Source organism: Eurosta solidaginis, chromosome 2 (assembly GCF_040869045.1).
Source record: "Eurosta solidaginis isolate ZX-2024a chromosome 2, ASM4086904v1, whole genome shotgun sequence".
Classification (NCBI taxonomy): Eukaryota; Metazoa; Arthropoda; class Insecta; order Diptera; family Tephritidae; genus Eurosta; species Eurosta solidaginis.
The window spans coordinates 302,684,344-302,697,230 of NC_090320.1; the positions used below are offsets into that span (position 1 = coordinate 302,684,344).

General features: G+C 33.9%; 1 protein-coding gene across 8 annotated transcripts in view; it reads left to right on the forward strand.

The window, feature by feature from the left end:
- Positions 1-12,887, forward strand: part of LOC137241331 (ATP-binding cassette sub-family G member 1) — a 103,884-nt gene that overhangs the window by 64,088 nt on the left and 26,909 nt on the right. For all 8 annotated transcript variants that reach the window (XM_067768810.1, XM_067768809.1, XM_067768813.1 and 5 more), the window contains one exon: positions 4,056-4,557. In XM_067768810.1, the coding sequence (XP_067624911.1) occupies positions 4,461-4,557 (97 nt within the window). In that variant the 5' untranslated portion in view covers positions 4,056-4,460. The remainder of the gene's footprint in view (positions 1-4,055; positions 4,558-12,887) is intronic.

The window sequence follows — 12,887 nt, forward strand, 5'->3', positions numbered from 1 at the left end:
GTATTATTAATTCATGTCTTTATTTCGACTTCGCATGCATATTTATCAGTATTGCCAGGTTGATGCGACTAAATCGAATATCACAATGAAAATTACTTTAAAGCTCTCTCTTTCATTTGATATCCATATTACACACACACTCTAGGGGTATACGGGTCCACGTTTTGGCCTATATCTCGAGAACATAGTCAACAATAGGTATGAAAACTACCCTGTACTAAAGCAGTCATCTACAGCTTTCAGTTGATATCCATATTGTATAAACTCTGTCTAGGGGTACACGGGCCCACGTTTTGGCCTATATCTCGAGACACTAGTCTCCCAGGGGTATGCAAATTTCCCTCTACTAAAGCACTCATCAACAGCTTTCATTTGATATCCATATTGTATAAACTCTGTCTAGGGGTACACGGGCCCACGTTTTGGCCTATATCTCGAGACCCTAGTCACCCAGGGGTATGCAAATTACCCTCTACTAAAGCACTCTAGGGGTATACGGGTCCACGTTTTGGCCTATATCTCGAGAACATAGTCAACAATAGGTATGAAAACTACCCTGTACTAAAGCAGTCATCTACAGCTTTCAGTTGATATCCATATTGTATAAACTCTGTCTAGGGGTACACGGGCCCACGTTTTGGCCTATATCTCGAGACACTAGTCTCCCAGGGGTATGCAAATTTCCCTCTACTAAAGCACTCATCAACAGCTTTCATTTGATATCCATATTGTATAAACACATTCTGGGGGTACCCGGGTCCACGTTTTGGCCTATATCTCGAGACCCTAGTCACCCAGGGGTACGAAAAATTCCTCGTATCAATGTACTCATAAACAGCTTCGATTTGATAGCCATATTGTACAAACACGTCCCAGGATTACCTTAGCATAAAAAATATATTGAAGAATTAAATTTCCTTAGAGCGCAAATATTAGCATATACATGCAAAAATACCAAAAAATAAAACTTTTGTTTAAGAATTTTAAGGAAATGTTCAATATTTTTAACGAAAGAGTATTTTTCAAGAGATGTTTGCATTCTTAACCATTTATGTTGCATTAACTTGGCAACAACACATAAATATGTATGTACACACATATGTCAAGCTGATATGATATGAAAATACATAAATACATCCATAAAAACGTTGGCGATAACAGTTTTTTGAAAAAAAAAACATATTTTTAGGGTTTTGAGGAGTGTGTGTTTTGGTCGAAAAATTTACCCTTTCGCCATTTTTTTGCAGGCTCTAAAATAATTTTTTTTGGGTATGCGTAGTGGAACTTTTTTTCCCAAGCCCAAATTCTATCGGGAAATGGATGGCGCGATATCGGTTAATAAATCGACTCAGTCTAATAGATACTGCTTAAATGGGTAACTTCCAATATACTTTAACTATGGTTTTCCCATAAACAAATTACAGTTTGCACCAGTTTGAACAGACGACTAAACTTTATAAAAAAAAATCTATAGTGACTGCCAAAATTAGAAATACCATTTTTTTCTTTTTTTGAAGTTCAGAGCACATTAAGCCAAAATTTGCAAAGAAAAGTAGGTCTAGAAGACACACATACATATATGGAAATTGTTTAAATCATTTTTGTTAAAAAGTTACCAATTATACGCATTACGTTCTGCCAATATTTTTAATTGCAAAGGTAAAAGCTTTAATAAATATTTCACCAACTTATCGCCTACGAGTCGCGCGTTATACCTTTTTATTTCAAAACTTGCATTATGTTTTTTAACAGCTTTTCACAATCATCAAGCGCCTTCAGAAAATCAATACAAATTTATTGACATAGTTCGAACAAACTTCACCTAAATTATTTGTCAAAATTACAGTCGTCAAAAACTACCTTAAACCGACCCGCTGGTTATTTCGATTCCATCATTACGACGCAACGGCAGTTGGAAACTATAACAAATTCCCCATATTTTGGCAAATGAAGCTTTAAGGTTAAATTCGTCATACCGTTTTGCAATTGACAAATTGGCCAGTTTAAGTGTCAGTTTGTGGTAAAAATGGACGGCAAACGCATTTGACATTGTATGACAAGCCGTTTTCATTGCTATTGCCGAGATTGTGGTGGTAATAAGGAAAAGGCCTCAAGGTGTCGTTTAACCTCGTTAGTTGGTCCTCTGGCAAGAGGGCACATACTGGTGTCGTATGCTGCTCAATAATAACTTATACATATATCGGCCGCCGTGGTGTGGTTGTAGCGTGCTCTGTCTACAACACCGAAGATCCTGGGCCCAAGTCCCGGGCAAAGCAATGTTAAAAGCGACAAGCCAGCCACGTCAGTCTATGATGACATTTCTATTTGTCGATTCCCTATTTCAACATAATCTATTGTAAGCTCTAGAGCATCGAAGTTTATAGCAGAATCAAAAGGTAGAGCCCTATTTGAGTCAAAATTCGAAATAGATTTGCAGCATAAAGTAAAGAGTCTGCTAGCGCCTTATTGTACAATACAACGGAGGGAATACTAGAACCAGATTTTTTTAGATTTAATATAACGTCAAAAAGCTTTAGGATTCGTCTTGATATCCGGCTTAAAATTACGTACATACATATTTCAGCTTCACGTCTTTACTGAAAAATTTCAACTCTCAAGTATTGATAACATTTCCCTTTATGAAAAAAGAGTTACTCACGTTGTAAAGAGATATAACGCAAAATTTTAGTTTTGTGGGAAAATGAAAAAACGCAATTTTGTCGTTTTAGATAGTTTAATTCTGCGGCTAATTTCTGGGGCACTGAAGTAGCTACGTCAATTTAAAAGGTTCTAGGATAAACTGTAATTATGAGATTAATATATTATTAAAAAATACATTGATATTATTTTGTGGAATCCGATTTATTTTTTCTTTGCATTTTTCATTTAAAGTTCATTCACTTTACTACAAAAAAATTATTCTGCCAAAACAAATTCATACGGAGTATTTTTGAATACATCAGTGTAGCATATAAAAGCAAAAAAAAATTAACTGGAATAAATATTTGTTTGGTATTAATTCAACTTATATTCAAAAATCAAGGCATTTTCAGTGGCCGAAACTTATAAAATGAAGATGCAAAGAAATCTATTTCCGCTATTATGAATATTAGCAGCACTAAGGGATACTATCATCTCTAAGCCGATGCTAAGCAGTGACTTGTATGCACATCAATAATTCAATCATTATGTCTACACATATGTACGTTCACGCAGCGGAGAAGCAACGCTCCCAAATACACGCGCATATGAGAGCTATACACGTGCATCTGTAGTTATAATTATATAGCAGTAACTAAGTAAATTCTGGAAGAGCCTAGAAGAATGCAAACGAGAAATCATAGAGTATAAAAGGCCGCAACAGTAGAGGCACGAAAATCAGTTTGATTTAAGCATTGCATCTGTCGAGCAGTAGCAGTGTTATTTTTGAAAGTACTTTAATAAGTGCCATTTTGCATTATTGAATAGTGGTGTTATTTATTCAACAGTTTAGTGATTCGAACGTTAGCAGAAGGGTGCAAATAAGGAGAATTGCAGTAAATTCGTTACAATATTATTAGGTTTAAAATGAGACTGAACATAATGTCGTCCGTCAGTCAATTATAAAAATATATCATAAGTAATATATCCAAAAATGAAAATTTTGCATTACATCAGTTAACAATAAAACGTGGGATTTGATTTTTGAACTTTTTAAAAAATTTGTTGCGTGAACTCTTACGTTTTTTTCAAATTCTTAGTTTTTCGATAAATATCGGTTTGTCTTGTTGGTTTTTAGACAGGTATACTTTTCCCACGTACGACTTTCCGTCGTCGGTTGTCAAGTATGGATCGAGGACTTCCGTACTGAAATCCCGTTTGCCTCCGAACTAAATATGATAAAGACTGGTGGACAACCGATGATTGGTTAAATAGAGGGTCAATCTAATGTGCGTTTATATATGTACATACATATAAGCGTGTGAATTTTATAATTCTAGGAATTCACGTTTTAGTTTTCTTATGAATGATTAATGTAAATACTTATTTTTTATTTTCTTTTCATTTCATTATAGGTAAACCCAGGGTGAATGTTGTTGTCGCCGGCAAAAGGTTTCTATGCGATGAGCAGCTAGAAAGGTTTTCCTCCTAGCAAAATTTCGAAACAAATGAATTCGATATAATCTTTTTAAATGTAAATATACAGAAAAGTTCATACAGCAAATAAAAGCAAAAAGAAATGGAGAAATAAACGAAACAAAAAGTGTAAAAAGAATACTGTGATTAAAATATTATTTAACACAAATATTGGGCAATTAAATTCAATTCAAATATTCCAAGAACTTCTCATAAGCTGTGATCATACATAATAAAAACAACAAATAAACTATAATAAATAGATAAAAAAACAAGAAATATAAAACTGAAACTAAAATATAATAAAAAAAACTAAATATACAAATACAAGAAAGGTCGTAAGAATGTCACTGGAATCAAATAGTAAATTGCTGAAAGATCGCGTCAAACCCATGAATATTCAATTCAAAGATCTGTCCTATTATGTACAAGCACAAAAGAGTAAGTAATTTTTATCTTTTTTTTGTAATTGACTACTACAATGTAAAGGGTTCATCCATTTAGTTAAAAGATTTATATATGTAGTTGTGTTGTAATAGGAAGTCGATTAGACTAACAACTTAAAATAGACCAGCATGTTTCAATGACACTGGTGGACAAAATAGCACTTTTTGTCTGTTGCATGGAGTTCTTCTTTTGTTTCTCACTAATTTGGAGTCGCTGATATCAAATCTACCGTCAAATCTAGCAGCTCGAGTTTTTGAAATTCGGGTATCATGCAAAAGATCAATTGACATATTACCAAAGTAGATGTGGTAACTGCTGTAATCCATTGCGTTATTTATTATGAGTTCATCAAAGAGAATGCGTGTAAACAATCCAAATAATTTTTGTTTTATTTGTGGCGCGTATATGTTGAAGGAATTTCATTTGAAACCGTCAGACATAGTGAAATGAGCTTATGTGGACCTATTCGGTTCTCCTTATGAAACTTATAAAAACACTGTGTCCCTAGTTTCGTATGTAAAAGTTGTGTTGAGTCATAACGCTTATGGGGAAAAAAAGCATTTCAAGTACCAAACTCCTGTGATACGGCGTGAACCGTAGGACCATCACAGCGACTGGTATTTCTGCTTGGTAAACATAATAGGAATTAACCGCAGAAATTACTCTAAATGGTTTTATCCCAACCCACTAACTGACCCATATATAAAGGCCTTAGACAAAAGTGGTATATGTTTCAAATACATTTCTAAATCATTTTCAAAACTGAGTTCTGAAAAAGTGAGAATCTCATTCGATGGCCCACAGATAAGAAAACTAATTTGTGATCCAAAGTTTGCTAGCTGCGCGAAAGCACCTGAAAAATCCGTTCATTTAGGTTGTAAAAAACTACTTAAGAAACAGGAAGTTGTCTAGCTTGTCTGGGCATAATTTCAACAAATTTCAAAAACTGGATGTAAAGATACTCATATGTATCAAAATGCACTTTCTCTATAACCACATGGACCGCTTTCCTGAAAATTTGGGCGATATCAGTGAAGATTAGTGCGAGCGTTTTCATTTGGACTTCCGCACTATGGACGAGCGATATCAAGGACACTGGACCGCGCATATGTTAGCTGATTACTGCTGGAGCAATTAGAGTAGTGCTCCTGAATCAACTCTTAAGTCACTGTAAGATAATAACAAGCAATCCTGCATAAAATCCCATGCAACAGAACCTGTGTCGTCGACCAGTGTAAAATAATACTGATTATAGTAACCAATAGCAATAAAGTACGAGTCAGTGATAAAAAAGCGTGGGCAAGTGTGTATTACTTAATGGCACGAACTATAAATTCCGTATGTAAGAAAGAAGTATCGATGAAGAATCGAGCGTCTAACGCGTAACTACTTGGTTGAATTCATATGAGCGCAATAACACGGGCTTCGAACACTGGAAAACACATTTTTTAAGCACCCTGTAAAACAGTGTAATATGTTTTATTTTTTTAACCTAACCTGTCTATTTGATCAATGAGTGATAGCGGTGGGATGACCTAGAACGGTAGTCAGATAAAATATCTAACGCGTTAGTGCCGTATAGTAAGTATATTCAAGAAATATTGTAACATCTTTTTTGAAACTTTCAATTTTTAAAAATGGAATGATACACAATAATCGTCAAACAAAGAAGATTAGTCACTTTCTATGCCCCATTCCAGTCTTACATTAATTTCAGAATTTAAAAAATTGCTTATCGGAATCGATACCGAAATCAGAAATGGAAGAAGGGTATAAGATTCAAATCTATTATGAACGTGATGACTAAAAAAAAGACAAGGGCTGGGATGTTAAGTGTATTACGACATTAAACTGGCAAAGCTAGTCGTATCCCCAAAGATAGAATACTCTAGGCTTGTGAAGTTCAGATCACTGTCTTTTGCCACCACACGTTTAGTAATATAATAACTATATAAGCCGCTTATAGGATTATTTAGCCAAAAGGATTAACGTAACTTTGTGTTCCCCAAAAGAATATAGAAAAAATTTTGCATAAAATAAATTTTTTGGATTTTTCGGGACAAAAACACATTTAAAACCATCAGTTCCAAGTTTGACTGTAAAACTTTTCGAAGTGCCGCAAAAAGCAGTAAAGTTCAAATACATAACACCTCTTCCTTCTATGTTCGGGCTTTCAATGAAAGTTTCAACTGCAGTTGAAATTGAGGTCAGTTTACTTTGGTCGCATCAATTGAATATTTCTGCTCATCATAGTTTTTCTGTAATGGCTTTCGTAGCAAGGTCTTTATTTTTCTACTCTTATTTTTTCAAAGCGGGTAAACATTTTATCCTCTTCTGCCCGTTCGAAATACATATATTCCTACCGTTTAAGATAGCGTACATCTTATGTCTTGTTTTATTTACTTCACCTGGTGATTCCCCCATGCACATGGTGGGTATGGAAAAGGTAGACACCGTATAAAACTGTTCTCAAATGTATTTTGTTGTTGCGTGTAGAAAACTTTTGACAGTAAAATATAAAACTTTCAACGTTTTTTATGGTTTCTAGACAGAGAGAATACTCCTATTTTTGTCAATAAAAATAGTTTTTGGTTGATATTGCCTCTTCAGAAACGCAATCGAGACCGAAGCGGAAACTGGATTGGAGCAGAGTCAGCATTTTGGATTGCTAAAATAAATATTTAAGGTTATGTTATGAGTAGAGAAATATAGTAGACACAATATATGTAACTGTTAACAAGATATCATGTCCTGTGTATTGCAGAAATATTCCTGCGCCCTGGCTTAAGATGATTTATTTTTTTATAATAATGGTTTTGTAGTAACACCACCGAATTGATGTAATAAAAATGATCAGTTCCAATAAATCTATCCACTGATTTTTGTTAAAAAAGTTTAGTTCATGAATACATACATATGTGTGTATAAGGGTTGTGTGGCTTTCGGAAAATCTAATTGAAATTAGCGCTAAGGTCAATCATATATCGAAGCGATATGCATCAATGAGTGGCCGTTACAGGTCAGCTGCTTCAATGCACATACAAAAATACTAACGGAGAAATTAATGGGCTGAATAAATATTTTGCCAAAATAAGTAGGCATGGGTCTATGTGAGCAGCTATTATATTATTGTTGCGGAAAGAGGGAAGAAAATTGCCTACAGAGGAAACATAAACGTTATGCTGAATTGCAAAAGGAACATTATTTTTAATAAAATAAAAAAGGACGTGTGGCACTCGGGGACTGCCACGGTAAAGCTATTGCATATTATCAACTTATGCAATTATAATATTTATGCAACATTTTGTTTTCTTTGATATTAATTCAAGTTTTGTCTTTGATATTAATTCAAGTTAACCTTTTTAAGCGTGGTGACCGATAAGAAAACAAATTTTTTACTTTTATTGAATAAATGAGAAGTTAATATTTAATTTTTACTTTAACTTTAACTTTATTTGTAACTTTAACTTTAACATTCACTTTAACTTTAACTTTAACTTTATTTTTAACTTTAACTTTAACATTCACTTTAACTTTAACTTTAACATTAACTGTAACTTTAACTTTAAATTTAACTTTAACTTTAACCTTAACTTTAACTTTGACTTTAACTTTAACTTTACCTTTAACTTTAACTTTAACCTTAACTTTAACTTTCATTCTAAATTTAACTTTAACTTTATTTTTAACTTTAACTTTAGCTTTCTCTTTACCTTTAACATTCACTTTAACTTTAACTTTAACTTTGACTTTAACTTTAACTTTAAGTTTAACTTTAAATTTAACTTTAACTTTAACATTAACTTTAACTTTAACTTTAACTTCCACTTTAACTTTAACTTTAACTTTAACTTCCACTTTAACTTTAACTTTATTTTTAACTTTAACTTTAACTTTCGCTATAACTGTAACATTCACTTTAACTTTAACTTTAACCTTAAATTTAACTTTGACTTTAACTTTAACTTTAACTTTAACCTTAACTTTAACTTTAACTTTCACTTTAACTTTAACTTTATTTTTAACTTTAACTTTAACTTTCGCTTTAACTTTAACATTCACTTTAACTTTAACTTTATTTTTAACTTTAACTTTAGCTTTAATTTTAACTTTAACTTTAACTTTCACTTTAACTTTAACTTTCACCTTAACTTTAACTTTAACTTTCGGTTTTACTTTAACATTCACTTTAACTTTAACTTTATGATCCGGGGTGGGCGTGAGCTTAGCACCTGCTAACAAGCCAACCTAATATAAACGCACGCAAGTCATTTTCTGTCAAAAATGTCTTATGCACATACAATTTGTATGAGAGCAACTCTAATTGAATTTGCTGCGTGAAAACCTAACTCGATTTCCAATTTTTGTTCTGCGTGACATTTAGATTTGACGTTTGCACACATGCTTTACATTGTCGCAACGCATGCTTATTTGGGTTAGGGCAAAAAACGCCGGTTGTTTGCGTGCGCTAAAAAAACGCAGTGCGGTTTTATTAGGTTGGCTTGTAAGCGACCATATATGTATACGATAAGCGATAGCACAATGGCTACTTCGTGAAAATCAACGACAGCTCTTTTAGTTTGATTTCGATGGTCGTACGGTGAAGAAGTGTCGCACGCGCGCTTAAAACAGAGTACCAAAGAGTGCGTGTGACACATATTCACCGTTCAAGCATTGAAATCATAGCGGAACGATACAAGGTGGCAGCATGGTGACATACCCACAAACATAAATAAAAATTTCATGTACTTTGTTTTTGTAAATTCGATGGACAAATGTCAAAATCATACTGCGCCGTATTTTGATGTATCAAATCAAATAAAAAAAGCTTAAAATCAGCTGTCCCATGCTGCCACCTTGTATCGTTGCGCCATTATTGAAATCAAACTAAATAATTTTGCTTTCGTGCTCGCTACGCGTTCGTGTTTACTAACACATTCTCAATTTGGTAACCTGGGGCCCTATTCGCTAACTGTGAGTTTTAAAGTGTACACAAGAAACTGTGTAAACTTTGAAATTCTGATTCTGTAAAGCAAAACTGTGAACAAAAAAACTCACTGATAAAAACTTCGTGAGTTTTCTTGGCAGCCAGTGTATATTTTTATGACATTCAAAACTCATACGCACTGTTGCAGAATGCCATTTTTGTTTTCATGGCGTTTGATGAATATTTTCTCACTGACATACGGCTTTTACATTCAGCACTCATTCAGCAAAACAATGTGCACAATAATTTACAGAATCGCATGAAAATTTAAAATGCAAATTGTGTATGCAAATGAGTTTTCAATGAGTGTACATTTTTCAGTTTTTCACAGTTAGAGAATTGACCCCCTGCCCACCGCTGGTTATGATAGAGATCCAATATTATGTATTTGGCCTGTTGCTAACACCGAACCTTTACGAACGTTTTCGAATCTTTTCGAACCTTTTCGAGCCTTTTCGGATCTTTTTTGACATATATCCGTTACGGTTTTTTTTTTTGATTTAAGCTGGAGACATTGGTGCTTTATCGGTAACCTTATAACAGCTGATTCGACCAACCTTATGAGAATGAATGCAATCGATTATTGGTGCCGCTAAGGTCGTAACCGTATCGTAGCCAACCAATTTGGTTTTGGTTTACCGTCGTAACGATAAACAGCTGATTACGTTACAAGCCAACCTAATAAAACCGCACTGCGTTTTTTTAGCGCACGCAAACAACCGGCGTTTTTTGCCCTAACCCAAATAAGCATGCGTTGCGACAATGTAAAGCATGTGTGCAAACGTCAAATCTAAATGTCACGCAGAACAAAAATTGGAAATCGAGTTAGGTTTTCACGCAGTAAATTCAATTTGAGTTGCTCTCATACAAGTTGTATGTGCATGAGACATTTTTGACAGAAAATGACATGCGTGCGTTTATATTAGCTTGGCTTGTTAGGGATACGGATACAGCGATACGACATACGGCACCAATGACTACGGCTTTAGTCGCCAAGCCCGCGATAAAATCTATGCAATAGCTTAAAAATGTATATAGATTGAGGCGGAACAAATTTGCAATTCAGTACAATTAACGTGTTTACTATTACATATATATGCATGTGTTTATGTACATATCTATATGTATTTTATAATTATACATTCATCCATATTACGTACATAGCTAATGATTTTGCTTTTTAGTTCATATATAAAAGCGATTGTAGGTTAACGCTGGTCATTTGCCTTTTAGTGCGTTCACACTCGTCCAGAAAGCATTTAAACAATAACAATGCATTATTTTGTAGCAAAATTCTCATAAAAATAGGTTTGATAGCCAAGTCACGTTTCGGAAGTTTTGCGAAAACGTGATAACGTAGAAGAGTCCCTTTTGAGTAAGTAGAAAATAAGGTTATTAACAATGATTTAGATGCAAAGTTATAATAGAGACATTTATATGATAATAATAAATTGTTGCTCTTGGTAATTAGTTTAATTTGTTTGAAAATTACAATATTAGAAATAATTAATTTGCAAAGCATAATAAATATATATACATTAGAGCGGGTCAAATTTTTTGCCCATCAGGAGTATAGCAAAAACGTAATCTGCAGATGATTCTAAGAAAAATTGCTGAAGACACCATAGCTCTAAGTCCGATTTCGAGGTCCCCACTTTTGCAAAATAGATATTTTGCATTTGAATGTAGGGTTTGGCCAAAAAATCTTCATAGCTTCTGATAGAATTATAGGAAAAATATCATATTGGGCTTACTTTAAAGGTATTTTACGTACATTTCAGAATCTGTATTAATATCTATAGTGTTTTTGAAAAATAACTTTTAACTACTATATTATCATTTTTAACAAATTTCTTATGGACATTTTTTTTCTTTACAGCTAAAATAAGTTCAGAACATTTCCAACCACTTTCATTCACTCAGTTCTTCTTTTTTTTATTATTACCTTTATATTAAGTCCCTTTCATGTTTGTCCCCTCATTTCCATACGAATTTTTGACCCACGGAAAAGTCCTTTTCGGTAACTTCCCGTTGAGCTAGACACTTGATACTTAGAGCATAGTTGAGATCTGGGAGACATCACAATGCAAGTGAAAAAAGTCCGCTATGTGGCGCACGGATCGAGATATACAGAAAATTAATTTTAAATTGGAAATTTTACGATCGACTTTTAACTAACTTCTCGGTGATCCAGAGACTTGAAACTTAGCACATAGTTCGCGAGTCGATGGCACTACAATTCGTGGAAAACAAAATGCCCCAGGTGGCAGACGAATCAAGATAAACGAAAATCACTGAAAATTCCTGAAAAACGCAGGGAATCTTGCGATCGGTTTTTAAGTAACTTCCCGGTGAGCTAGAGTTTTGAAACTTGGGTCGTGAGTCAAAACCCGGTGACAATGCAATATTTGATCAAAAAAATTTCGCTAGGTGGCGCATGCATCGAGATATTAGGAAAATTAATATTAATTTGGGAGCCTTTCAATCCATTTTTAACTAACTTCCCGGTTACCTAGATACTTGTAACTTAGCACATAGTTCGAGACCCGGTGACAATACAATTTATAGAAAACAAAGTTCCGCTAGGTGGCGCGCTAATTGAGATAATTAAAACTCCCTAAAAAACGAGGGGAATCTGAGCATTTTTAACTAACTTGCTGGATATCTGGACACTTGAAACCTGAAATATAGTTTAAAACTCGGTGACAGTGCAATGTTTGATCAAAAAATGTGAGCTACGTAACGCACAAGTCGAACTACTTAGAAGATTACGCTATACGTCCATGGGTAGCCTCCTGAGTGTTGCAGGCGTTGTAGAATTCCACCTCGTTGAAGGCCCAACTCAGTGCACGTCCTTGCATACTTTTAGGCGTACGCGACTTTCACCACGATTCCTTTAGATTTTCAAGCGTATGCGAATTTCGCCACGATTTTCAGCTGTGCAAATTAAGTAGCTGACAAACGAGGTGGAATTCTCTTCTTATGATGCAAGGTGGAATTCTGTTGTTTTCGCCAGTGTTGTCAGAGAAAATTCCTCTAATATTCTTAAATCTTGCTATTTTGAACAAATAAATAAAGATAAGAATTTTCGCTTAGGAATTACTTACATTACTAATCAATGTTGTAATTGCCTTTTTGTCGGCAGTACGAAAAAATTGAAAATAAAAAGATGATAAAAAATTTTAAGGACTACCTTTATATAAATGGACCAAAAATAGAAGGCAATTTTTCCTTTAATACAGACATAGTCTTGTTGAATTTTGATTAAAAAACTTAAACAATAGCTCTTGTAAAAGAATTTTGGGATTTAAAATTATAAAGGTAGAGCGCGTGTTTA